General features: G+C 45.0%; 1 protein-coding gene across 6 annotated transcripts in view; it reads left to right on the forward strand.

The window, feature by feature from the left end:
* CEP112 (centrosomal protein 112) overlaps window positions 1-25,625 on the forward strand; it is a 408,382-nt gene that overhangs the window by 348,004 nt on the left and 34,753 nt on the right. For all 6 annotated transcript variants that reach the window (XM_013054504.2, XM_045080931.1, XM_045080930.1 and 3 more), the window contains one exon: window positions 16,017-16,106. In XM_013054504.2, coding sequence (XP_012909958.1) covers window positions 16,017-16,106 — 90 coding nt within the window. The remainder of the gene's footprint in view (window positions 1-16,016; window positions 16,107-25,625) is intronic.

Genomic DNA, 25,625 nt, shown 5'->3' on the forward strand with positions numbered 1-25,625 from the left:
TGAGGAAACAAAATTTTTAAAAATTAAAACGTTGGATTCCCTAGACCACATCTTTTTTAAGGATATGAATCAGGTAATGCACTGAAATGAGTTTTGTCCATTTTGGAGAGAAACAACACTCATCTGAAGCCGTAGGTGTTTGGTTTGTGGTGGTTCATTTCAAAGGGGCCGTGCTGGCCTCCTAGTTTCAGTTCCAGGCATAATTCATTAGTAAAGGAAAGTCTTTGATGAAAAGTTAAGGTTGAGAAGTATGTTTTGGCTAAGCTCTGCCAAGAACCAGCCTTGGTTTTTTGGTTTGGTTTTGTTTTGTTGCTTAAAAAAAATTTTTTTAACTATTTGCTTCCCTACTTTAAGTGTGCTGGGTCCAAGCTAGTTCATGAAATCATGGTTCACCTTGCACATCATTGCCTCTGATTAAAGCTGTGGAAGCATTATTATGGCCTTTTCTTTGTATTTACCATGTACTGCTGTACAATGATTGAGGGAAAACACATTCCTGACAATAGCCATTGTTAATCCAGTAACTCAAAAAAATTTTTAATCTTTTTTGTTTTCTTAACTCACATGGGAAACCTCAATATTACAAAAAAAATCCATTTGGAAACTTCTGAAACTTTCATCTTCTTTTTGTGTGTGAGCTCTACACCCAGTGTGGGGCTCAAACTCATGACCCCAAGATCAAGAGTCGCATGTTCCACCGACTGAGCCAGCCAGGCGCCCCTCAGAAACTTTCATCTTAAAAAAAGCAGCATAAATCATCAAATTAAAGGTCTCATAATTTCATCATGAATGTAATTTTTGCTGCATATTTAGGAGCATCGAAGTTCATGTTTGTTATTGTACTTTCATACTGGAATTCAGAAATAATTCACATTTCTCTGCCCCCACTGTCAGCAAGTTTCATTTCTCAGGAGAATGAGCTTTTTAATGCAGTGGCCTTTAAAATCCTTCAATGCCAAGACCAGCCCCTGCCCTCATGGGAAATATGGCTCAAAGGAGAGACAGATGCCAGTCAAAACAATCACAGATGTAAATTAAGAGTTATGATCCTGATGGGGCTACCAAAGAGAGGCCATGGTGCTCCGGGAGTTCTAGCAGGCCTGACTGGAGAGGTTGCTCCACAAGAGTGATGTCTAAGCTGGGATCGAAAGGATGTGTGGAGAGAGATCATTAAATATTAAGTGGCAAAATCATGCTCCAGATAAAAAGGAATATATAAAGCAAGATGGCAGCAAAATAACAGGCACGCCAGACTCAGAGAGCCGGTGTGGCTGCAGCAAGAGGGGTGGCCAAGGGTGGTGCATGGTGGAGACAGACTGGGAGGCAGGAGTCCTAGAGGCAATGCCTGAAGACTACGCATGAACCTTTGGAATATTTTCGAGAGAGGAGGACATGACCAGATACTCTACAGCAAGTATTTATTGAGCCCCTTCTAATATGCCAAGCTCTATTCTCGGTCCCTGAAATTCAGTGGTAAACAGGATCCATTCCTGGCCTTCATAGGGTCTTCTAAAGAAAAGAGAAACAGAAAATAAAGAAGAAAAGTATCAAGTGGTACTAAGTGTTCTGTGAAGACCTTAGGTGGAATGTCATAAAGGATGACCAGGTGGCCAGTGTCGGCTGCATGGTCAGGAAAGGCGTCCCCAAGGAAGCGCTTATGATCTGAGACTAGCTCCAAGAAGCTGACCATGTGAAGGTCATGGAGACAATGTTCCTGACAGAAGGGAAGAGCTAGTTGCAAGTCTCAACGGTGGTAATAAATTTGGTGATGTTCAAAGAACAAAAGGAAGCCAGCGTGTGGCTAGAGCAGGAGGGCCAGAGAGAGGCTGATAGAGGAGGCCTGAGGGACATGTGGCAGCCCAGTAGTGAGGGCCTCACCCGCCTCAGGGAAAGTGGGGTATTATTCCAAGTGTGATGCTAAGCCACTGGCGAGTTTTGAGCAGGTGAGAGCCATTCACGCTTGAGATGGGTGAAGCTGACTACTGTGTGCAGAAGGTGTAGGCGGAGAGGAAGGGAGACCAGAGGCTACTGCGGGAGTCTTCAGGTGAAAGGCAGCCATGGCTCAGATGGGGCTGGTGGAAGCAGAGGTGGAGAAGGGGGTGGGTTGTGTGTGTGGTAAGGTAGAGTCAACAGAACTTACTGATGAATCGCAGGTGGCAGGGGAGGTGAGGGAGGAAAGAGATTGGACGATAACTTCTAGGTAACTCCTGGATAATTGGCTGCTCTGTGGAGAACTGGCTGAGAGGAGCCACCAGGAATGAGTAGAGACGAGAGAGGAAGCTCTGACAACACAGTCTGAGAATGTCAACTGAGATGGCGCCACGTGGACCCAACCAAAGGTATTGAAGAGACTGAATCCACAAGGCTTAGTGAGGAAAACCAGGACTCTGGGGGAGGGGAAAGCCAAGTTGTTGAGGCTACCTCCTGAGCCTTCTCCTTGGAGATAACTGTCTGGATTGTGTGGGTGTTGCTGGTGCTGTTCATAGACGTGGGAAGAAGTCGATAGGGACATTACTGTGGCAGCGGAGAGTTGGAAAGGAGAGACCTGTGCCTGTGTTCATAGCTCAGGGGAGAATCAGCAAGGGCAGTAACAGTGGGCCGGAGAAGAGAAGCAGTTGGAAGGCAGGCAGATGGTCTAGCAGGAGGTTTAAGGGTAAGGAAAATTCAGGCGTATCCTCAAGCTTCCTGGTTCAGATGACTGGAGGAATATGGGGTCCATTGATCCAGCTCTGAATACAGAGGGACATAAATACACTTAGGCAAAGGGGTGGGCTGGGTAGGGGGAGAGGGGAAGAAAGTTAGGAGACCTGATAATCCATCCAGTTCTGGATGTGCTAAGCCTGGGACGTGCGTCATTGGTATCTAGGAATTAATTACGCGTACTTTTCTTAAATGTAAGCACAGCACAAAAGGGCATCTCCTCTTCACCAAATTATATAAACTCAGCCTGGCCTTCAAGGCCTCTTTGCTCTGAACTTGACTGTTTTCAGGAGCACCTTACCTTCCCAGGGGCTGCTTCTTTGGACTCCAGGTTCTTGGCTAAGTGCACCCCCACTTTCCTCTTATTTACTTTGCAAATGCTGTTCCTTGGGCAGACAGTTCCCCCCTTCCCCCATCTGCCCGTCCAAATCGCAACTGTCACTCAAGGTTTCCCCCCAAGAGCCACTTTCCTCCTGAAGAATTTCCTGATAATTTCATGCTCCTGCCTCACCCCACCCCATGTCGTTTTATTATTGTATACAAATATTTTTAAATTTTAATGCGAAAATTTGCACACCTACCCAACATAGAGAGCACAGACCCTCTTTACCCAGCTTCAGTAACTGCCCATCACGCAGCTTCAACATTAACAAGCTCTGGCTGCGGGGACTTTATCTTTTTTCCCCATTTAGCAGCCTATCCCCTGGCTACTTCAGAATGCCTCTCCGAAAATGTGGACATTGTCCCACACAGCCACGGTGGCACTGTCCTATCAAAGAAAATCAACCGTGGTCTTTTAGTGTCCTCAAACGCCCGTTACACAACTAGATATATCCCCCCCTTGAGTTTAAAATGCCACTTTGCAGTTGATTGGTCCGAATCAGGATTCAAGCAAGATCCAAACGTTACATGTGGTGCTCTTTGCCTTGTGTCTTTTTCAGTTGAAAGCAGACCCTTTCTTCCTTTTGACTCCATGCTGTCGACTTCTTAGAAAAACCAAGCCACTGGTCCTGTAGGATGTCCCCCATGCTGTATGTATGTGCCTGCTTCTTTGTGGTGTCCTTGAACTCGTTCCTCTGTCCTCCCTCTTCTCTTTTGTTTTCTCAGTCGGAGGCTTAACACGCGGCTCGTGCTCCCTGCTTTTTGTCCTTACTGCGCACCTTCTGCGGTGGTGTGAGCTCCTTAAAAAGTAAGACCACGCCGCACCCAACTTTTTGCTTTCCAGATGAGGACTAAATGTACTGCATTCATTTTAAAAACATTATTCAGTGGAATTATTTAGAAAGACTTTTTGATTCCCCTTGGGAGAATGTGAACTGGAGTTTTTCTCAATGTGAAGAAATTTATACAAGGACGAAGTTGCCAGAGAAATCTCAATGATGTAGGTCACTGTTTCCTAATTGGCACCGAAAGAATTGTAGGCAAACTTAAAGTGCCCCATTCTTCTATCTGAAGAGTCTTACAATTTAAAGCATTATAAAACATTTAAGTGAAATTTCCCAGTCCCCTCCTCTGTCTCTGGGTCCCATAGAAGTGTTTTCGGAGATCACTTGTGCTGTGCGTTCCACATGAAAACTAGGTCACTAATCATTTTTCTGATCAGGAGAATTTAATTTTGCTTAGTAGTTCAGAAATCAGACTAGAAGACGGACTCTAAAAACACTATCACATGTGTGCTTTGTTGTTGATAACCAACTGCAATCCAAGCTTTCATAACGAAAAGGGAGTGGAAGAAACTTCAAAAGGTTGCATGATAAATGTTTTTGACAATGTGTCAGCTGAACATTAAGCAGGATCTTTGTAAATCCTCTCATTCTAAGTGGTTTAAACGGAAAGTTTGAAACTTCTTTCTTTGTAAGTATTGGCTCCAGATATCATAGTATCTTAGGAAAAAGAAAGAAGGAAGGAAGGAAGAAGGAAGAAAGAAAAATAAAACAGAGGGAAAGGGAATACTTTATGTGGCATCTATAATTTCCATCCCTCTGTGAATGTGGGAAGGCCGGAAACAGGCTTACCTAAGAACTAAGGTAAGTCTTAGTCCACTAAGACATGGAGCAAGACTCCACGTCTTGGGCTTCTTAGCTTTCATGGTATAGGAACGCAGCAGTGTTTTGCTGGAACGACTGCCTTTATAACCTGATAGAAGCATGGACACAAAACGGTAGACATGCCAATGGATACATTGGAGATGTATTGGAGAAAATCTCCAAGTTTCCAGATTGCCACATAATGACAATGCTGTTGGTCCTCACGTGGGCAAAATGAGGTCTAGAACTAGGTAGTACAAAAGGAATGTGCATGCATGTGTGTGTTTGCTTGTGGGGGTGTGTATGTGGGTGTGCACATGTGATAGTGTTTCAGAGAGAAAATGCGTTAGACACAGGGAGCTCCTTGGTATATGAGTTCCCTAGGGCTGCCATCACCAAGTACCAAAAATTAAATGGCTTAAACAACAGAAAGTTACCATCTCACAGTTCTAGAGACTAAATGTCTAAAATCAAGGTGGAAGCAGGGCCATGCCTCCCTCGTTCTGTACCTCCTGGTGTTTCCCAGCAATCTCCAAGGTCCTTTGCTCGCAGATGGCTCTCTGTCCAATCTCTCCTTCCAGTGTCACATGGCCAGCCTTTTCCCATGTTTCTCTTTGTATAAGAACACCAACCCTACTGGATTAAGGGCCTACTCTTGTCCAGTATGACCTCTTCTTAACTAATTCCATCTTCAAGGACCCCATTTCCAAATAAGGTCATGTTTTGAGGTTCTGAGGGTTAGGACTTCAACATGTCTTTTTGAGGGCATGCAAGTCAACCCAGAATATGATGTAATGCCCTTCTCTTGTGACACCATACTCTGATAGGCAAACCACTCGCATCATTACTACTATTGAATCTGTGACATAGAAACTTTTTTCTTCCTGCCTTTTATTTATTTTTTTAAGACTTTATTTATTTATTTAACAGACAGAGATTACAAGTAGGCAAGAGAGGCAGGCGAGAGAGGAGGAAACAGGCTCTCTGTGGAGCAGAGAGCCCGATGTGGGGCTCGATGCCAGGACCCTGGGAACATGACCTGAGCTGAAAGCAGAGGCTTTAACCCACTGAGCCACCCAGGTGCCCCTCTTCCTGCCTTTTATACATTTTGATTCATTAAGTTAAAGACTAAGTATCTTAAGACCAGACCCAGATCATTTGGAGTCACTGAAAGCTTTTGAAGGAAAGCATTAGCAGAGACAGTCGGAGGCATTCTAGATAAGATGAAGAAAGGAACAGAGAACAGAGGCCCACAGGGCGGGGGGGGGGGTGCCGGGGGGCATCTTGGTAGCAGCAAGTGGAGGCAGAGAGGCAGAAGAGCCCAGTGCTCAGGCAGCACCATTCCCTCCTTCCAGGTGTGGCTGCCCAGGGGCCAGTTACTCTCTCTCTGACTTTCTACCTGGAAAGCTTGGGCAATCTATAGCAGCCTCAGCTCCCTCCCTCCCAGTGGGGCTTCTCTGAGAGTTATTGTGAAAAGAAGGGGAGTACTTAAGGCTCCTAACACAGGGCCTGACATAGGAGCTAACATGTTAGCCCAGCGTCGGACGTGTGGGAGCGGACGCGGGAGCTTTGAGTTATTACGCTGCGCACAGTAAGCAAAACCGTGGAGGGATTCAGAACTAGGTAGATGGATGTTAACCTTGACAGGGTTAAGTGATGGTCAGGCATTGATGTTTCCAGAGATGGAGAATGACATAAAAAGATGGTCTTTGCAAAAAATTTTGTCTCCCAAGGGTTGCATGGGGTCACAACCGGGAAAAATGCGGAATCCCAGTATGCAAAAATGAAGGCAGAAGTAAGAGTGCCTTCAAATAGAGTTTGAAGGATCCCGGGCACCTAACCGGGCCTGAGAGTTGGAAGAGGGCCGGCCCACAGGGGGCTGTGAGTTTAAACCCAGGTGGTGGCCGAAAGACGCTGTACGGCTGGCTGATGGCAAGGACAGCAGGGAGGGAGCCGGGGGAGGAGGGAAACCCCCTGAGTCTGGTCTTAGACGTGATGCATCTGAGGTGACGGTGAGGCACCCATGTGCACACACAGACAGTGGGAGACCCACACCAGGGGACACGGGAGATGCGTGTGGAGATGAACTAGGGCTCTCAGCAGGAAGGCCCTTGCTGGAGCTGGGGGGTCACTGCCCGTGGGACAGGGTGACGCTGATATCATGGTGCGCGCTCCAGCTCGAACACTCAACTCAAGATCTCGCTCCCCCAGACTGCTTCCTTCATGAGCGCTCTCTCTCTCTCTTTCTCTCTCTCTCTCTCTCTCTCTCTCTCTCGGCAGTGTGCGAGCGCGCGGTCATCTCGTACTACCATTGAATCTGTGTCACACAGAGACTTATTGTCTCTCTTCCTTTCCATATGTTTTAATTCTGCCCTGTCCACCGTCCCCCTTGGTTAAGGACAGCACCCAGCCACCTCCGCAGGGAGCCCCGTAGCCATTCAACTGACTTGTCTCTCAGCCGGCATGTCCCTTCTTCAGTTTCAAAGGAGGAAGAAGTCCGGGTTTGTTGGAATGAATGCTGCAGGCCCAAGGGATCACGCGTGTGGATGATTCGCCATTGTAAGAAAGTGAAAATGGAAATGAATGACTTACGGGCGCTCCCTCTTCCCTTGTGCAGAAGGGGGGTGGTCTGCCAGATGTCCACACTTTTCACTCTTCTGCCCTCCTCCATGATCCTGAACCATTCTAGCTGTGGTTCTTGAACTTAATCCTCATTTCTACTACCCGAGATAAGCACCTGTGCTCTGGATTTCCTGAGTAGAAAGATACTGGCTTCTCGAAGAGGAGACGTGGGTCAGGTCAGGTGGGTCTTTGTGTGACTCAGGAAACACCGATGGGGTGCGTCAGGGGAAGCCAGCTTCCCTAGGTCGTGGTCTTGGAATAGCATGATTTCTGTTCCTAAAACCCGGGTTAAGACCAGGAAAGAGCAACATTTTTAAAAGTGCATTTTTAGGACTTTTGAAGGAAGTTCTTCAGGAATTTTAAAAGCCTGAAAATGGGCACGTACATGAGAGAGAATAAGTAAAAAACACTTCTCTTGTTTTTCATGCTGGCCACAATACTTTTGCCTTTCATGATGAATCAGTAGCCTACTACGTACTATAGCAATGGCTCATGTCCAAGTGCAATTTCTCATACATGTGGTTTGTTGCTACAAGGACTAGAAACTTTGCACCTGAAAGGAATCTTGCTTGATGTGAAGAGCAACATATGTATGGAGTTAACACCCCCCCAAAGATCTCCTTTTCTTCATACCAGTACCACTGGAGACTGAATTATGAAGGTTAAAAAAAGAAAAAAAAAGTGCTTGCTTGGAATGTGAAAAAAAAATTAAAAACCTGACTGTAAGCCACAAAAAAAAAATATATATATATATATATATATATAGAGAGAGAGAGAGAGAGAGACACACACACACACACACACACACACTGTTATGTTTTGAATACATTAGCGGCCTCTGCAGTATCTGTGGTCCTGGTTTTCTTTAGATCTATAGTATGAGCCCGTTCTCTTGTCACTGTAGAATCACTAATAAAAATTTCTTATGGTTTGTTATTCATCATGGGTAGGTCTCAATGAAGAAATCACTTTGAAAGAAATCTTGACTGGCATTTCAGTTGAAGACTCGTTATTTTTGTTAGTAGATTTAGCCTATTACAAAAATAATAATAAAATCAGACAGGAGCTACAGTGGCCTGTGTACATAGCCAGGGAGACCCCCCAGGAAAAATGTGACTCTGCCTTTGTGTCATCTTCCCTCTCGCTCAGGGTCAGAGCTGCTCATCTGGGGGATTGGGCTTGGTGTTCCTGCTGTATCCTAGTTGCTCAAGATGTGCTTTAAAAAAAAAAAGTCTATAAATCTGGCATAAAAATAGTGAGATTTTGTTACTTTTCTTTCATTTTTCCTTAGCTTTTAGTTAGCAATAGTAGAAAGAAAATCACCTGCTGTTTCCCTGTCCATTGACATGCCAAAGAAAACCAACTCGTCAGAAATACTGTCAGCACCGTTTGTAAACTGAATCAAAGTGGTGCTCCTTACACAAATGTGGGTGTTATTGAAAAGGCAATTAAGGTTTAAATGAGAGTCACGCCTCTTTCCCCTTCATAATTAGGGTCTCTTCTCTGTAGTCACAGATCAGGTGTCATTTCTGGTTGATGGATAAACCAATCAGGGGATAATGGTTTATATCAAGATTTTATAAACTTACTAGGTATTTTATGACACAAACTTTTAAGTCATCTTCCATGTTTTGAATAGAAAACAGACCACTTCCATTAAAAAATTAAACCTGGAATTTTACCGTCCGTAAATTATATCCTAATAAAAATATAAATAAGCCTTCCCTTTCTAGTTATCTTCTCCTTAGGCCAAAATATGAACATCACTCCTTGCATTCTTAACTTATATTTAAAATACACATGGGGAAGTCCTTCTCTATCTCTCCTACCCTTTGAACGATGAATGAATCATGTCTTCTCTGAAGTGAGATAGTAAATTCAAACCTCATGAAAGATATGGTGACTTCATGTTTTTTAAGTAAGAGAAGCTTAAAATTTTTTTAGCTTTTTATTATGGAAACTTTCAAACATACACAAAAGTAGGGGGAGTAGTATGCCAGGCGGACTTCTTTTGGGCAGCTTCTTCGGTACCAATATTCTGATTAAACTCCGCTGCGCTTATTAAACTGTGGCACCTGCTGCTAATGAGGCCTCTTTCTGCATTTCACCCACCAGAGGCTCATCTGCTTCCTCATTTCGTGACCACAGACCTAACCCAAAGTCTTCAAGATCAATGACTTTGAAGACCCCAATGTTGTGTCTATACAGGGCAAAACTTAATCCATGATTTTATGGTCTACATATGCTTTAACCCAGTTTCTTCAAATAAAAGAACTCTACGCTATTCAAGATTCCCACTTCCCAGAGAACATGTAGAACATGGTCTAGGGGAGAGAACCAAGGAAAGGGTCCTTTTATCCTTTGCCCCTTAGTGTGTGCTTTGTGAAAACGTCAGACATAGGCATTTTCCCAAAACTTGGCAACACAGGATGAGGGAGAAAATAAGTGTAAAATGCATGAAATGTCAAGTCAGTGAGAACTGGTCTGAAAACGCTTAAAAAGCAGGAAGGCATGCTCCTACAGTCTGCACAACAAAATGGTAAGTGCTCACTCCCCTGACAGTATTTCCAGAAGTGACTCAAGGGAGGGTAGCTTTTTCCTGTTGATTCTGTTCTGATTAGAAAGTGGTTTTTCCAAATTTCTTGCAACAGAGCTTTCGGTAAAGATGGGGGAGGCAGAGAGTTTGAGATGGCAGTCTCTGGTGAGAACCTGGAGGCCAGATATTCTGGGTGACAAGCTGAAGACAAATTTGCTTGCCCAGGCGGCCTACTGAGAAAGGATTGTAAGGTCATGGCTCTCGTGGGCCAGAGTGGATGCCCACACTCACCTCCATCTATGGAGCTGGCCAAGAGGTTGGCTAAGGGCAACGTCAGATCTCTAGAAAGACTTCTGGTCATACTAAAAGACTAAGTGTGAAAACCTCTGTCATATGCCTTGTATACTGGGAACATTCCGACATCTGTATAGCTAGCTAGCTGTCCATGCATGCACCCATCCATCCATCCATCCATCCATCCAAGCAATCTCTCCACCCACTGTGGGGCTCAAACTCATGACCCCAAGATCAAGAATCATACGCCCCTCTGACTGAGCCAGCCAGATGCCCCATTTCTTTTTTATCACAATAGCACAATGTTTCTCCCTTCCGATGACTTTTTCCTTCATTAAATAACTTTTCAACCACTTTATAATTGAAGTGAACTCTTTTGTTTCATTTCTTCATTATTAAGAGGCATATATGTGCCATCATTTCGTGTTCGTTCAATTGATTCAGAACTGCCAGAGAAACTTTGGTTTTTAATAAGACTACAAATAATTCCTTAATGCATGATTTACAAGTTGAGTGGTTTGCTTTGAATTGTGTTTATAAACTTTATGAAAATAACATCGACTGTAGTTCCCTTTCTTTCCCCCAGACCAACAGCAAAGCTCTGGTACCGACACAGGTGCCATTTACTGGGCAATTAGCCACCAGCCCTTCCCCTCACCCCAGAAGTCCATTGACATGTATAATCCTTCAGACTTCAATTTGCCCTCATTATTTTCATATTTTAAACAAACAAATCAAATTATCTTATAACGTGCTCCCTTTTAAAGAGTGTGGCATACCCTCATTGTCCTAGCAAAGCTTATTATGCCATTTACATTTTTCTTCTGGAAAGTGTCATTCTTTCTTCCCAACCACCACAAAGCACTCTGAGAGTCAGCACAGTGTAGCTTCCTTCCTACAGCAAGCTGACTTATGTGGCATTTAAAGGCAGGCTTAATTGGAGAAAAGAACTGCCTTTTCAGTAATGATGCAAGTTAACACAGCAGAGCTGAGAGACGGGGAATGATTTTGCAGAATAAACAGTTTAACAGGGCAAGTTGGATTCCGTTTTCCATTTGTGACCCAGTGCTGGGCATTCTGTCCTTCCAGTATCATGGGCTTTTCTCAGGAATAACCCAAAAGTTGTGATTGTGTGTGTGTGTGTGTGTGTGTATCAAATGTCAGATCTGAAGGCTTTTGGATCAAGAAGCCACAACTCGAAAGAATGTTCTGCTTGTGCTGATTGAGTAATTGTGGTCACTTTCACATTGTCCTTATGTCAGATTCCGAGGTTGGAACTCTAATGGCCTAATAATTCTTTAGAATCTGAGACCAGGAGCAGCTGCCAATCTAAACTGTCATTTTCCTTTCATCTAAGTACATCTTAACTTTTTTGAGAGTGGTCTATTATTTGGTTACTTTTCAATTGTTTAAACTGATTTTTTTAACAGATCATAAAAGTGATTTCTAGACATACTGCTTTCTCCAATTAACCTCAAAAAGATTATGTCTTACATCTACATCTTTAAACTATGAGCAAATTTGAAAAGTGGTACCTTTCTCACAAGCAAATGCGATTTCGCTTCTGGTTTGATAATACTGATAAAAAGTGGTTGACTTGGTCTTTTCCGTCTGTGGAGTGTGGAGAAAGGGAGCAGATGTAATTCTGTGACCTGTTCTGTTAGAAACACTTTCTGCTAGCGTCCTGTAAGGCTACATTCTGAGCCGCTCCCTGACCCCCAAGTTCTCACTGGCCTCCTCTCCCTCTGCCTACTCTTCCGTGGGGCAGGAAGTCAGGGTCTCGAACCACCTCTTTTCTTTCAACTTACATCCCCAAGAAAGTGTCCCATCTGCACCCAATCTGAGACCCCTCTCTGCTGCTCAGAACCTCTTCCCAGTATGACTGGTCCCCTGGGACGTCCCACCAGCACCTTAAACTCAACTTGTCAGAAACCAGCCTGCCCTTACTGCTCTGGCTCCTTGTCCTTTCAGTAGTTCATGGTGCCATATTCTGTGGTCGCTCAGTGTCACAGCCTTGTGGTTATCTCTGAGTCCCTCGATGCCCCATTCTGGATTCCGCCACACCCACCCCAGCTCTCCTGCAAGCCCCTCCCACTTTGGTGGCAGCCTGCCTACTTCAGCCCTGGCTTCACTCTGCAGAGTTAGTTCCTCAAGTTCAAGGGCAAAAAACACTGAGGCATGAACAGGGCCAAATACCGCCATGGGATGAGCAGAAAATTGGCTTCTGGCTTTGGCGTTCGGGAGGTAACAAGTGACTGTGATGAAAACGGACTCAGGAGTGTGGTGGGGACAGCTGGCAGGTGCGCCGGGATGCCAAGAGGGTAGAGAGGAGGACAGGCACGCTGCGTGTGGCCGCGCCCAGGCCTCTACTGGAGGAGGAAGGAGACGAGGCAGGAGGCCAGGAACTATGTTTTGTTTAAGACAAGAAAGGTACACCTCTCCTTTATTTTCTTCTATGAAATAAAAATTAAAACCAGGGGTGCCTGGGTGGCTCAGTCGGTTGAGTATCAGACTCTTGGTTTCGGCTCAGGTCATGATCTCAGATTCCTGGGATCGAGCCCTGCGTCAGGCTCCACGCTCAGCAGGAAGTCCGCTTGAGGATTCTCTCTCCCTCTCCCTCTGCCCCCCCACCCGCATGCATGCACACGAGCATGTGTTCGCTCACTCTCTCTCTCTCAAATAAATCTTAAAAAAATAAAATAAAGATAAAAATAAAACTAAAAAAATAATAAAGGAAGCGTTGTATTTTTTATTGTGGTAGAAACCGACAATATATCACCACAAGTAACAGTAATGTCATACACATACATATATGTGTCTAGATACAGATATTCGGAAGGTGTAGTTGTATACTCTGTGTTTTGAGAAACATAATAACCTTTAGTTTCATGTGCTGCATGAAGGACATTTGGAAACCTTGAAGACCGAAGTCCATCTCCTCAGGAGTTCGTTCAGATATTTATTAGCTCCTTCCATGAACACGAATTCAGGGTCAAGTGTGTGCCAGGCGTCAAGCTGGCCTGGCGCTAGGCTTGCAGACCTGAGGGGGAGAGAGCTCCAAGCTCCTGCGGCCATCAGTCCTGAGTGGACCCGGACGCTGACTCTCTGAAGCCCCAGATGGATAGCAGCCCGGAGGAGTCCACCTCAGCTCTCAGGACTGACGCCCTCAAGCCAAGCAGGTGCAGCAGCTTCTAGGCAAAGAAAAGGGAAAACAGGTTCAGAGGGAGAAAGAGGCAGCTCGAGTAGCAAAACGTACAGAATGTGAAGTTGGTGTTTTAAAATTCCAGTCTGGTGCCTGAGTACCAGCCACGGGGACCTGAGCAGGCTGCGGAACCTCGCTGACCCTCAGTTCTGTGCTCTCTAATGCAGAGAAAGCAACACCTGCCGCCCAGGGCTGCAGTGAGGGTTAAAAATAAACCCCACTCCATCCCCAAGAGCTCCCGGGGTTACCCGATCCTGGCCGGGGCAGCAGTGGGGCACTGGGGCTTCAAGGGGCTCAGCCTGGCCAGAGCCAGAAGACAGAGGTCCCTGCGAGCCATGCCCAAGAGCTTGAGCTGCATCTCAGGGATGCTGGAGTCCTGTTTGAGTATTTCCAGGGGTACGGACATAATTAGATTTCGGCTTCAGAAGATCCCGCTGCCAGCAGGATGAGGGCGGATGGGAGAGCAGGAAAGACCGGGAACAAAACATGCACACATTCTTCCCACTCCAGTAATCCTTCCTCTCCCCGATGATGCCATCAGAGAAGCGGATGCGATCGTATCTGTTGGTAGCTACCAAAAGGAAAAAAGAAACTGCGACTTGATCAGCAAACACAGGAACAGTTGCATTCACAGACCGCAATAACAGAAGTAACAAGGACACCTTCCAGCTCGTGGGCACACTTGGTTGAACTGGAGGTTTTTTAATCGGACATAATATCAAGGAGCCCCTAAAGCTTTTAACCTCATCCTCAAAGCCTTTTGCTTTTTAAATGAGAGGCTCTTGGCCTGGGGTTCATCTCTGGATGGGCTTCAGGCAATGTGTGGACTTCCTGAAATCCAAGACCAAATCATAAGCACAGTTTTTCCATGTTGAGAGTGACCATAAAACATTGATGAGATGCTGCCTGGATCTAGAACTGCAGAAGAGGTGAGGAGCCACTGTAGATGTCTGTGTGCAGAAAAGACTGGCGTCGCTTTGAAAAAAATCCTGAATGGACACTGACCGGGACATTTCGGTCTGAACTTCAGACTCTGTGCCTAGCTGCAAGCCCACGTCTTTGCTCGGATGCGTCATGGGCATCCCAGACTTACCGTAACGCATCCTAGGCTGGACAGATGTTCTCCCCTACCCCTCCCTTACATTCTCCGACTGCCTCCTCCTACCTGCTCAAGCCAGGATCCAGCAGATCTTGTTATTTTCCATGCTCTGAATCCCCCCCTTGGGGATGTCACTCTATCTTCAAACCCCCAACTCCTACCACCCACCACCCTGGTCCAGTTCCCCATCGTCCTTCCCCAATATGTTTCGGTGACCTCCACCCTGCCTCCGTGCTTCTGCCCTTACCCCTTCTCCATCTGTTCCTCACATCAACCGAAGCCACACTTGCCCACACCTTCCAACAGCTTTTCCTTCTACCTCTGAATAAAATCTCAAGTTCTTATTTGCCCTCTGAAGCTTTGCATGACCTGATGCGACTTAGCACCTATGATGTCCCTGACGGTGTGACTCCCCCGGTGCCCCTCCATGCTGACCTGAACACCCCCACCTCAGGACCTTTGCACATACAGTGTCCCCTACTTGGAAGGCTTTGCCTACAGATATCCGTGACTTGCTCTCTCTCCTCCTTTCAATATTTGCTCAAGTCTTCCTGGGCCATCCATTTAAGATGGCAATACCTTCCCTGGCCCCATTCAAGAATATCCTCCTGTCCGGATTTATTTCTCTTCTCCACTTACCACTAATATATTACACTTATTTGCTTATTGCCTACCCCTCCAATGTAATGTAAGCTCCATGAGAACAGGGAACTTTTTGTTGTCTGGTTTCTTTTGCTCTTCTATCTAGAGTGCCTATCACAGTTCTTGACACACAGCCGGAAGTCCTTTGTCTTGACTGAATTTTGTTTTGAGAATTTATTTGGCACCTTTGCAGTTACCATGCTATGTGTCCTCCTCACTTGTAACTTTCTGTGTATCATATCCATATTATGTCAGATTGTTTGAATGCATTCTGTTTCTTTTCGAATTCACCTCTTAAAATAGTAATGGAGGCAATGATGCTTATTGATCTCAGGGTTCCTAAATTCCCCATGTTAACCTAAATTCTGTTTCCAGCAGCCACTTGGCCACTGAAAGAGCTCCTCTCCATACACTTCTTACAGACTTCTCAAATTCCACACCATTCTTCATGACTTAATAGAAAGATTCTTTTAAGGTTACTATTAGTATGATTTGGAAACCTGTCCTGTTGGTCCGCCATTACATTCCTAGGCTGTCACAACGCTTTTCAGAGTGCCCTGTACCCTGCAGGTGGACTGAGAGCTACTTTCATTAGAGATGGCTTTATGCTTTGCTGTGTGCTTGTGGCTCTATGCTGGGAATAGTAGAGACATTTTTCTAACCGGAACTGACACCTGCTAACGTGTCTGTCTTCTGTTCGGAAATTGTTACGCCAGTGATTCCTAAAGCAGAAAACAACTGGGTGTGACCTTAAGAGGCTGGTTTTGTTTGCCTGAGCTCTGGGCACCAGCAGTAAGGGCTCAAGCCGAGGTTTTCAGGGCAGTTCAAGGGGTGAAACTTCTTTTCGAGGATGCAATTTTTTAACGTGTATGTGTTCATCTTCCACTATTTCAGGCTTTACAAGATGAGCTAGAAAACCGCGCCAGCCAGGTGCGATGTGCAGAGAAGAAACTGCAGCACAAGGAACTAGAATCCCAGGAACAGGTAGGTGCCCTCCGCGCGGCCGCGGGCTGGTTGGCTGCTTCCTGTCTCCAGGCCGAGCAGCTTCTGTAGCTCCAGTTGCCCCTGGGATGCGTTGGCCGCAAGGAACAGAATAGCCCAGCCCTGGTTGGCATAAACGGCTTAGGGACCCATGACTTCACATGACCGGAAGTCTGCAGGGAGGGCAGGCGCCGGGCCCAGTGCTTCGGGGCCTGGCTCTGCTTCTCTGCCATCCCCACGACTCTAACTCCTGGAATGGCTTCATCCTAAAGCAATCCAAGAGGGCTACAGCAGCTCTGGGTGTCCCGTGCAGACCTGGCAGGGTCCAGAGCGCCCTTCCGAAGAAGCCACCACACGCCTTCCATGCAGCCCTTCCCATCTCATTGGGTAGAACCAGTCACGTGCTCAGCCTGGCCTGTCCAATCCCAGGCAAGTGGATTCAGGGGACCTCCCCCCGCCCAGACTAGCCTAGACGGGTCAGGATGCACCTGCTGGGGAGGGTCTAGGAGAGGAAGGACCATCTGGGCCGAGAGGAGAGGAATGGATGTCCTCTGTGCGGAGGGCACACGTCATCACCCTCGTATGTGTGGACACTCTCGTGCTCACGCAAACCAGATTTTCCTTCGAACTTTAATTTTCCCTCTCTTCTCATGTTGGAGAGAGAAGTCTAATAAAACCCGAAGAATCTGGCTATGACAGTAGCTAATGACCTATTTTATTTTCAAATGGCAGGATTATTTTCATCCAGTTCTTCTGGTTATAGTGAATTATTCTTTGTGGTAATTTTGACAGCTTAAATGAAAAAGTCAACGTTATCAAGAGATCGTGAGTCTTAATGAAACCTTTGATAAACATAGTGTCCCTAGCCATGGGGTAGAGCACTGCTAACGTTCTTCTAAGTGCCACCAGCCTTCATGCACGAAAAACACCATAGGTACTGATGGATTTCCACCCTTCAGCTGTCTTGTAGAAACACGAGGTTAGATGATTATGACCTCGTGGGAAGAGTAAACACTGATGGGCGGCTGAGAGGGCAACTTTTTTCATCTTTGCAGGTGCTTACAAATAGGATCCGAGGTAGGGGTTTGCACAAAATGGCAAATGTGAGCATCTAGTAGACGCTGAGTATTAGTGCTCAATGACTTGACTTGACCTCGTAGAACTCCTTCCTACTCTCTCATCTATGTCCCTTGTAAAGTACCTGCCATGTATCTATGTGTAGGTCACGTCTTACATCACAGGCATAAGCATGCATGTCTGTGCACATACATGGACCTGCGTGAATTGCCTAGAGTCTAACGTACAGTTGGTAGCAGGATCACAGCATAAGACGGTACCAGGATGGACCATTTAATAATAACTACACTTGATCAAAGGCCCGAAGGTTGCAGACACTGTCGGAGACATGTTACACATGGTGGTTCCTTTGTCACAGGGCCAGGACTGCTGCCCCATTTCATGGAGGGCACACAGAACCCGGAGAGGCTGAGTAACTGGTCAGGCTCACACAGCTGGTGAATAGTAGAGGAGGATTTGAACCCGGATGGGTCAGAATTCTGAAGCCTTCCTCCGGCTGGTGGCCTACGATTGCAGATCCCCGTGGCTCAGTAGCAAATGCCACTTACTGGCCAGGGGCTGAGCACAGCAGAGGGCAAAGGCACCCAAAGCTGAGCCTATCTGGCAACAGGCCATGATGGCTCCCTAGACCTCGGACACCGCAGTGTCATGTTCAGGTGCGGCCCGCACAGGCCTGCACGCTGCACAAGGGCTGCTGAGCTCACCCTCCGTCTCGGATGCTCGAAACTGGGAGGAGACCAGCTGCTTAAAAGCTGGGAACGGGGCTCCCTCCTGGGGCTCCTCCGATTCGTGATAAAATATGACTTAAGGTAAAACTTTGTTGACGTCACTCCAATTCATGGCAAAACTTCACACAGAAAATTCTGTAATGTATTGAGAGTAGGGAAATTAAGAAATCCCAAATGAACAATAGGGAAGGATTCAGGGGCCATTTTTTGTCTTTTTTTTTTTTTTTTTGCTTCTTTTTGATCATCAAAGTTGCTTTCATCTCTGTAGTGACAATGGCTTTTTAGACTATTTCTTGCGCTAATTCCTGATATCTTCTGTTAGGGCTACAGTTTACCAAAGAAATGTCAGGAAATACCCATGGGTAAAACGGAGTATTTCGTAATCGTCGCAACCATAAAACGTTGAATTCTTTCCACAAGATCCTAGGGTGTGGCTAGGATTTGATGCCAATTGTTTCAACAAAACTGAAGAGCAAATAATGAGCATGTAATAAATCCTATTCCTCTATCATTCACTTAATTTAACTTCGGTTTTATCTAAATTTGACCTATGGCCTCCTTTCAACTTGTGACACTCATGGAAATAGTCAAAAATAATTACAAATATCACCATGGACATTCTGGAGGGTCTCCTTATAGATGAGCTTACTTAGAATACTTCAGATGTTGAAATTGTGTCAGGTTTTCTTCTTTTGCATCTGTCAAAGCAACTGCAGGACCAGTAGCCGGCCTGACATCAGCCTATCAAATAATCAAAACAGCTTATTGGAACTTTCTTCTCTTTCTTTTCGACCAAATAGTATTATCCTGATACTCATTGCACAAAGAATCAAAATTGAGACTGGCAGAATTACAAAGGACAATTTCCTGGCCTTCCTTTTTTAACTTGCTTGCTTAAAAAAAAAAAGTTTCTGTTTTTCATTTAAGAAAAATTCCTGTGTTTTGAGTCTATAAAAACAAAAAATGAATGAGGCATTTTAAAAGTTATGTTTTTAATTAAAAACAAAAAGCTGCTTCTCATCAGGTCTTGATGGGCGGTATTCTTGCCGCCCGCCCCTTGCCTGCATGCCGGCATCTCTCCCCTCACCACGGGGGCCTCAGTCAGCGGAGTCACCAAAGAGGTGTTGTTCACCCGTAGTTCCAAAGGGTTAATTTGCTCTAATGCACTTTCGTGATAACACAAATAAAATGAGAAAAATACTCAGTTTCTAAGTCAGCCCTATAGAAGCACATGTCCTATAATCCACAAATAACAAAGTAATTTTAAAATCACCTTTATCTTTTTCCATACCAGGAGTTAATAATTTCAAATTCTAGATTAGATCGAGCAAGAATCCCATAGGTGCAGCAAGGCGGGGGGGCTTTCAGAGCTCTGAGCAAACTTCCTCATTGTACAAGGAAAATGAAGTCATCCGAGGGGCGCCTGGGTGGCTCAGTGGGTTAAAGCCTCTGCCTTCAGCTCAGGTCATGATCCTAGGGTCCTGGGATCGAGCCCTGCATTGGGCTCTCTGCTCGGTAGGGAGCCTGCTTCCTTCTCTCTCTGCCTATCTCTGCCTACTTGTGATCTCGGTCTGTCAAATAAACTAAAAAAAAAAAAAAAAAAAAATCTTAAAAAAAGAAAAGAAAATGAAGTCATCCAAAAAGGAAATGAATCCCTAACATGGTAGCAGTGGGCCTGGGGTAGGACTTCTCCTACCCATGCGCTAGGTGGGCAGCTCACTCCCAGGCAACTGCTTTCCATTATATTGAGCCCTCTGTAAAATGAATAAATGTCATGTATCTCTTAGGTTCAGATATGTATAAAACCAAATCTCATTCATGGGAGGAAACAAGATTTCATTGTTTGCAATGAGACTAAGTAATTTGCTAGCCCTGGCCAAGATAATTTGGTCTAATAAGTCACAGAAAAGAGAGGAAGAAAAATAACAGTCTAACATTTTACTTGATATTTTTAACACTCTATAAAGGCACCAGACAATGTCAGATAATAACATACATGGGACAAAACCCCTCCTTTGAACTGAGTACCTTAAGTTTTGAAAGTATGAATAGCTTTGATGACATTGGTCATGCAGTTTCTCAGAAGATGATTTTAAATAAGTTAGTGAGAAAAAAATAATACCTTCAAGATCTAGTAAATAAAGTATAATGCTGTGCATTTCACTCGCAGGGTCATACCTTTTTTTTTTTTTTTGCACATTTCATTCTTTTGATAGGCATATTGTGCTGGGCAGCAATAGGTGCTGAGAAGACATAGATGAGTAAGTCATAGTCCTTGTCCTCAAGGAGCTTACAGTCGAGTACAGCAGAGAACATATGTGTAAAAGGGACTCCAGGCATGGAATTTAAAGGAGGTTCTTTTTCTTCCGACTAGCATAGAGGTCCGGGCTCACAGGATGCAGAGAGAACACACACACATTGGTACTGCCATCCATCTTCCCCAAGGGGAAGGGATGGAAAGCTCTCTAGCTGGTAAAAGGGTAGGGTCCACCTCCCCAGGCAGAGCTCGGAGCTTGCAGGCAAGCAGTGGTTTCAGAATCCTTCGGCCTTCAAGGGAACCAGGTCCTTGCTGAGTAGTGGTTGGGGCGGGGGAGAGCAGTGCTGCCGCCAGCTGGAATGCCTGGGTGCCTACCTCATTGTGTTGCCTGGGACTACCCCTGGAGATCCTGTCTGATTTGATGGCTAACATTGTGGGGCAGCCAGCTGGTTTAGCTCCTTGTCATATCTGGTGTGCCTAGGCCTGAAGGGTCTGGTCTATACTGACAGAAGTAACTCGTAAATTGTCTTAAAATATCGAGCAAAGGCAGCCTACTAAATGGGAAAGGCTATTTGCAAGTGATATATCATGTAATGGCTGACATCCAAAATAGATGAAGAACTTACACGACTCAACACCAAAATAACCCAAGCCACCCGATTAAAAAATCGGGCAGAGGACCTGAATAGACATATCTCCGAAGAAGACATCCAGATGGCCGTCAGACACATGAAAAGATGCTCAAGAGCACTAGTTGTCAGGGACATGCAAATCAAACCACACTGAGATATCACCTCACACCTGTCAGAATGGCTAGAAGCAAAAGGACAAGAAATAACAAGTGTGCGAGGATGTGGAGAGAGGAACCTTCGTGCACCGTTGGTGGGAATGCCAACTGGTGCGGCCACTCCAGAGAACAGTGTGGAGGTTCCTCAAAAAATAAAAAAATAGAATTACCATAGGATGCAGTAACTCTGCTTCTGGGTATTTACCTAAAGAAAACCAAAATATCAACTTGGAAAGATAAATGCCCCCTATGTTTATTCCAGCATTATTTACAACAGCCAAGATATGGGAGCAACCTAAGTGTCCATCAGTAGAACAGATAAGGAAAATGTGGCATATATATATGTGTGTGAGAGAGTGTGTGTGTATGAGAAAAGGAGAGAGAAATTGGAAAATAAGTGAAATTTGTATAAACAGGATATATAAAATGGAATAAATACTCTCTATATATGATTACACACAGTAGAATATTACGCAGCCATAAAAAGTGACAGGATCATGCCATCTTTAACAACAATGGATGAACCTAGAGGGTGTTATGCTGAGTGAAGGAAGACTGAGAAAGACAAATACCATATGATTTCACTCGTGGGTTCTAAAAAAAAACATGAATAAACAAAAAGCAAACAAAGACAACAAAGATATGTCTATTCAGGTCCTCTGCCCGATTTTTTAATCGGGTGGCTTGGGTTATTTTGGTGTTGAGTCGTGTAAGTTCTTCATATATTTTGGATGTCAGCCATTACATGATATATCACTTGCAAATGAATAAACAAAATCAGAGCTATGACAGAGAACAAACTGATGGTTGCCGGAGGGGAGAGGCATGAGACAGATGGGCAAAATGGGTGCGGGCAGGGGTTGGGGAGGGAGATACCAGCTTCCAGTTATGGAATGAATAAGTCCTGGGCATGAAAGGCACAGCCTGAGTCGTATAGTAAATGATACTATGGAGGCATAGTATGGTAACAGACGGTAGCTGCACTTGTGGGGAGCAGAGCGTAAGGTATAAATTTGTCAAGTCACTATCTTGTACACCTGAAACTAATGGAACATTGTGTGTCAGCTATACTCAAGAAATTGGAAAATTACTAAAACGTGCAAACACTAAATCAATAATGTAATATATATTACATATAATATACATGCACATATATGCTGGATATAAAATCCAGTCACACTTAACATCTCAATCTCAGCTTTGTAGCAGCTCACTTTATATTTAATTGAACTAGCCACATCAGTTAATTTAGGAGAGAATCTAGTGAACACGTGATTGTGTCTGAGGCGGGAACAAAGGTTGTCCCAGAGACCCCTGCCAAGACACAGGGAGGAGGAGGAGGAGAGGCGTCAAGGAGCGTGTGATCCAGCAGGGAAGCCCTACTGCTTCCAAGTCGATCTTGTCGCTACTGGTCGCGCGCTCTTGGGCAAGTCACGTAACCTTTCTGGATACCAAGTTCATCAAATGTCGGTAATCATACTTTCCCACAGGATTGATGTGAGCATCAAAACAAGATAATGTGTGAGAAATACTTCAAAAAGCATAAAACATAATTCAGATGAAATGTGTGTCATTGTAGTTGCTCATAAAATACAAGGGGACGTGTGAGCGAGGCCTTAGCAGGAAGGAAAGACATCTGGAACAGACCGAGGGAAGCCGTGAAGCAGAACACGCACAAAAGGCTTGGGGAATAGTGACTAATATCGGGTCAGAGAATAGCATCATCAATGAAGAGGAGAATCAGAGCAGAGAGCTAGCTGGGTTCATTTCATCCATGCAAAAAAAAAAAAAGAGAGAGAGAGAGAGAACAAACCTGGTTTATTACCTGTTCTTTACCGAGCAGAGTGTGTTAGGAGCATTGGTGGCCAATCTGGCCTGGTGACTCACTGGTCAGAAAGCAGTTGTCCGCCATTGAGAGTTTTTGCCCTTTAACTGGGTAGTGCTCTAGGATTGCATTTATACTTTAGAAAGATTATTCTGGCCGCAGAAGATGAGATGAACAAAGGATGAAAAGAGATGAATTCAGAGGGTATAGCCCTGAAATTCTCACAAGTCACAATTCATGAGTCACAAGAGACCGGGAGGGCTCGAACTCGATCTTGTCAAAGGGAGTAGAAAGAAAGGAGGAGCTGGGGAGACTCACTTGAAATTCACAGAACACAAAGATTCAGAGGGCAGGAGAAAAGCATAATACCGCGTCTTGGAATTGATAGGCTGACGAATAGTGTATTGTCCACAAGATGTTGAGTCCGAGAGGCTACCTGCAGGACGTTCGTTTGGAGATATGTAATAGAAAACCTGAACTAGAACTCAAGAAGGAATGGAGGCATGTCTGGATCCTCTTGATGGGGGAACCTAGCAAAGCCCAAAGGATGCAGGGGATACAGAGAGGCAGGCGACGAGAGGCCCGCGGGTAGAGGCGTGGACATGGAAAGGTAGCGGAGGATCCAAAGAGGGTTTTAGAGGATGACTGGTCAAGGAGAGAAGAGCAGAGCCAGAGGAATTTAATGTCATAAAAGCGAAAAAGAGTTCCCCGCTAGACTTTCAGCTCCTTGAGGGTGATGGCCCTATGTAACAACTCAAGGCACCTCCCGGTGCTTGTTGTCACACTGAATTACTCAGTAAAGTCCTTGCTGCCCTGAATCTCATCCTCAAAACTCTCCTGCCCACTCCAATGTCCCTCTTTCATCTGTGCTCTTTGAACACTTTCTGTGAAACTCTGTTAAAGGTTTTCCCATCACACTCTCTTAGTGTATGTTTGCTCTTGGCGGATGGGCCCCGGAGTTGAGACTCTATCATATTCATTCTTATAACTCAGCATTCGGCCCTGTGCTGGGCCCATGTGGCACCCGGTGAATTCTTGGAAGGAAGACAGGAAGGAAAGAGGGGGGCGTAACAGCACCGTCTCCTACAAGGAGTCTGAGAATGAAGAATTCCAGAAGCCACCGAACTTTGAACTACAGATCATTTACGTTGCACCCCCTAACTATATGCGAAGTAGACTTTTTCTGAACATATTCTTGTCTAGGCTTAGAATAAATATTATATTCCTGTATAATTGTCCTCTGCGGCGAGTGGGATCATTGCGCGTTCTCTAGTCTTATGTCATGGCTTATCTGGGGCTCTCAGAACGGTTCGTAGGTTGGGGAAAGCCAAGAGAAAGCAGAAGGCCGACACCCTACCCACTACCCACTACCCACTTGCCTCTTTTTTTCTCAGTCATTTTTTTCCACCTTTATTGAGGTATAATTGACAAATAAAATTGTATATATATTTAAAACAAACATAAGACAATGTGATGATATGATATACGTTGTGAAATGATTGCCACAATTAAGTTAATTAACACTTCCATCACCTCACCTACGTACTGCAGTGTGTGTTGTGGCAAGAATGCTTAAGATCTACTCTTGGCAAATTTCAAGGAGACAACGCAGCCTTATTAACGACCATCACCTCGCGGTACGCTAGATCCCAGAAGTAGCTTAACAACTGCAAGTCTTCACCCTTTACCCAACATCTCCACATGCCCCCCACTCCCCGGCCTCCGGCATCACAACCTTCTACTCTGTGTCCATGAGTTCGCCTTTTTTCCGTCTTTTTAAAATTCCACAGAGGGGGCACATGGGTGGCTCAGTGGGTTAAGCTGCTGCCTTCGGCTCAGGTCATGATCTCAGGGTCCTGGGATCGAGTCCCGCATCGGGCTCTCTGCTCAGCAGGGAGCCTGCTTCCCTTCCTCTCTCTCTGCCTGCCTCTCCGTCTACTTGTGATTTCTCTCTGTCAAATAAATAAATAAAATCTTTAAAAAAAAAAAATTCCACAGAGGGGTGAGAGCCTCTGAGCTCTCTGCATTATTTCTCTCAGCCTGCTGTTCTCTGGGCAGCAGTGTGACACCCTTGGTGTCTCGAATGCCATGCAGCCCAGCTTTCTGCTCCTCTCTAAACGAGGGCCACAAGATGCCCTCAGAAGGACAAAGCAGGAGAGATAAACACGAGCCAAGCCCTTTATTTTCTCTGCAGATAAACTTAGCATTCGGCAGCTTCCTTCCCAGGTTCCTGGGTTTAAGAATAAAATTGGATCCCTTTAGTATCGGTGGCTTTGGGGTCCCGTTACCCATCTCTGGCAGTCTTAGCTGCTTCTCCCTGGCCCACACTTACGATGCTCACAATTTGTATTCCCAAAGACTTAATTTGCCTCCTACAAAGCCCAGTGATCTATGGGGGAGTAGCATGGATCTTTGAGGGAAGCAACATCAATATCTTTAAAGTTTCCATTGGGTAGCACTCTTTGCCTTTAAACCACCTCAGTCATCCGGAGTAACTAACAAATCCGTAGAGACACGGGCAGCCCTACAGAGGAAGATGCTGCGTAGACAGAAAATCAATGAGGCAATAATCGTGACAATTGTTAAGAGGAAGAATTGGTCTTTTGTAGATTTCCAAGCCTTTAATTTCTGTTTTCCATAATGGATTTTAAAACTTCACAGCCGTAGCTGCTGTTGGCTAACTCATCTGCAGTGGAATCTATTTAAAAGTACTAACAGCTCAAAACTATGTTTTATCCCAAAGCACATTATGAAAACAGGAATAATAATTGCAACAGAAATAAAATTCAAAGACTTTTATTGACTTTTCATGTTTAATGGTTATTATTCTGGCTTGTTTCGAGTAATT

Source organism: Mustela putorius, unplaced genomic scaffold, assembly GCF_011764305.1.
Source record: "Mustela putorius furo isolate JIRA1106 unplaced genomic scaffold, ASM1176430v1.1 tig00000487_pilon_pilon_pilon, whole genome shotgun sequence".
Taxonomy (NCBI): Eukaryota; Metazoa; Chordata; class Mammalia; order Carnivora; family Mustelidae; genus Mustela; species Mustela putorius.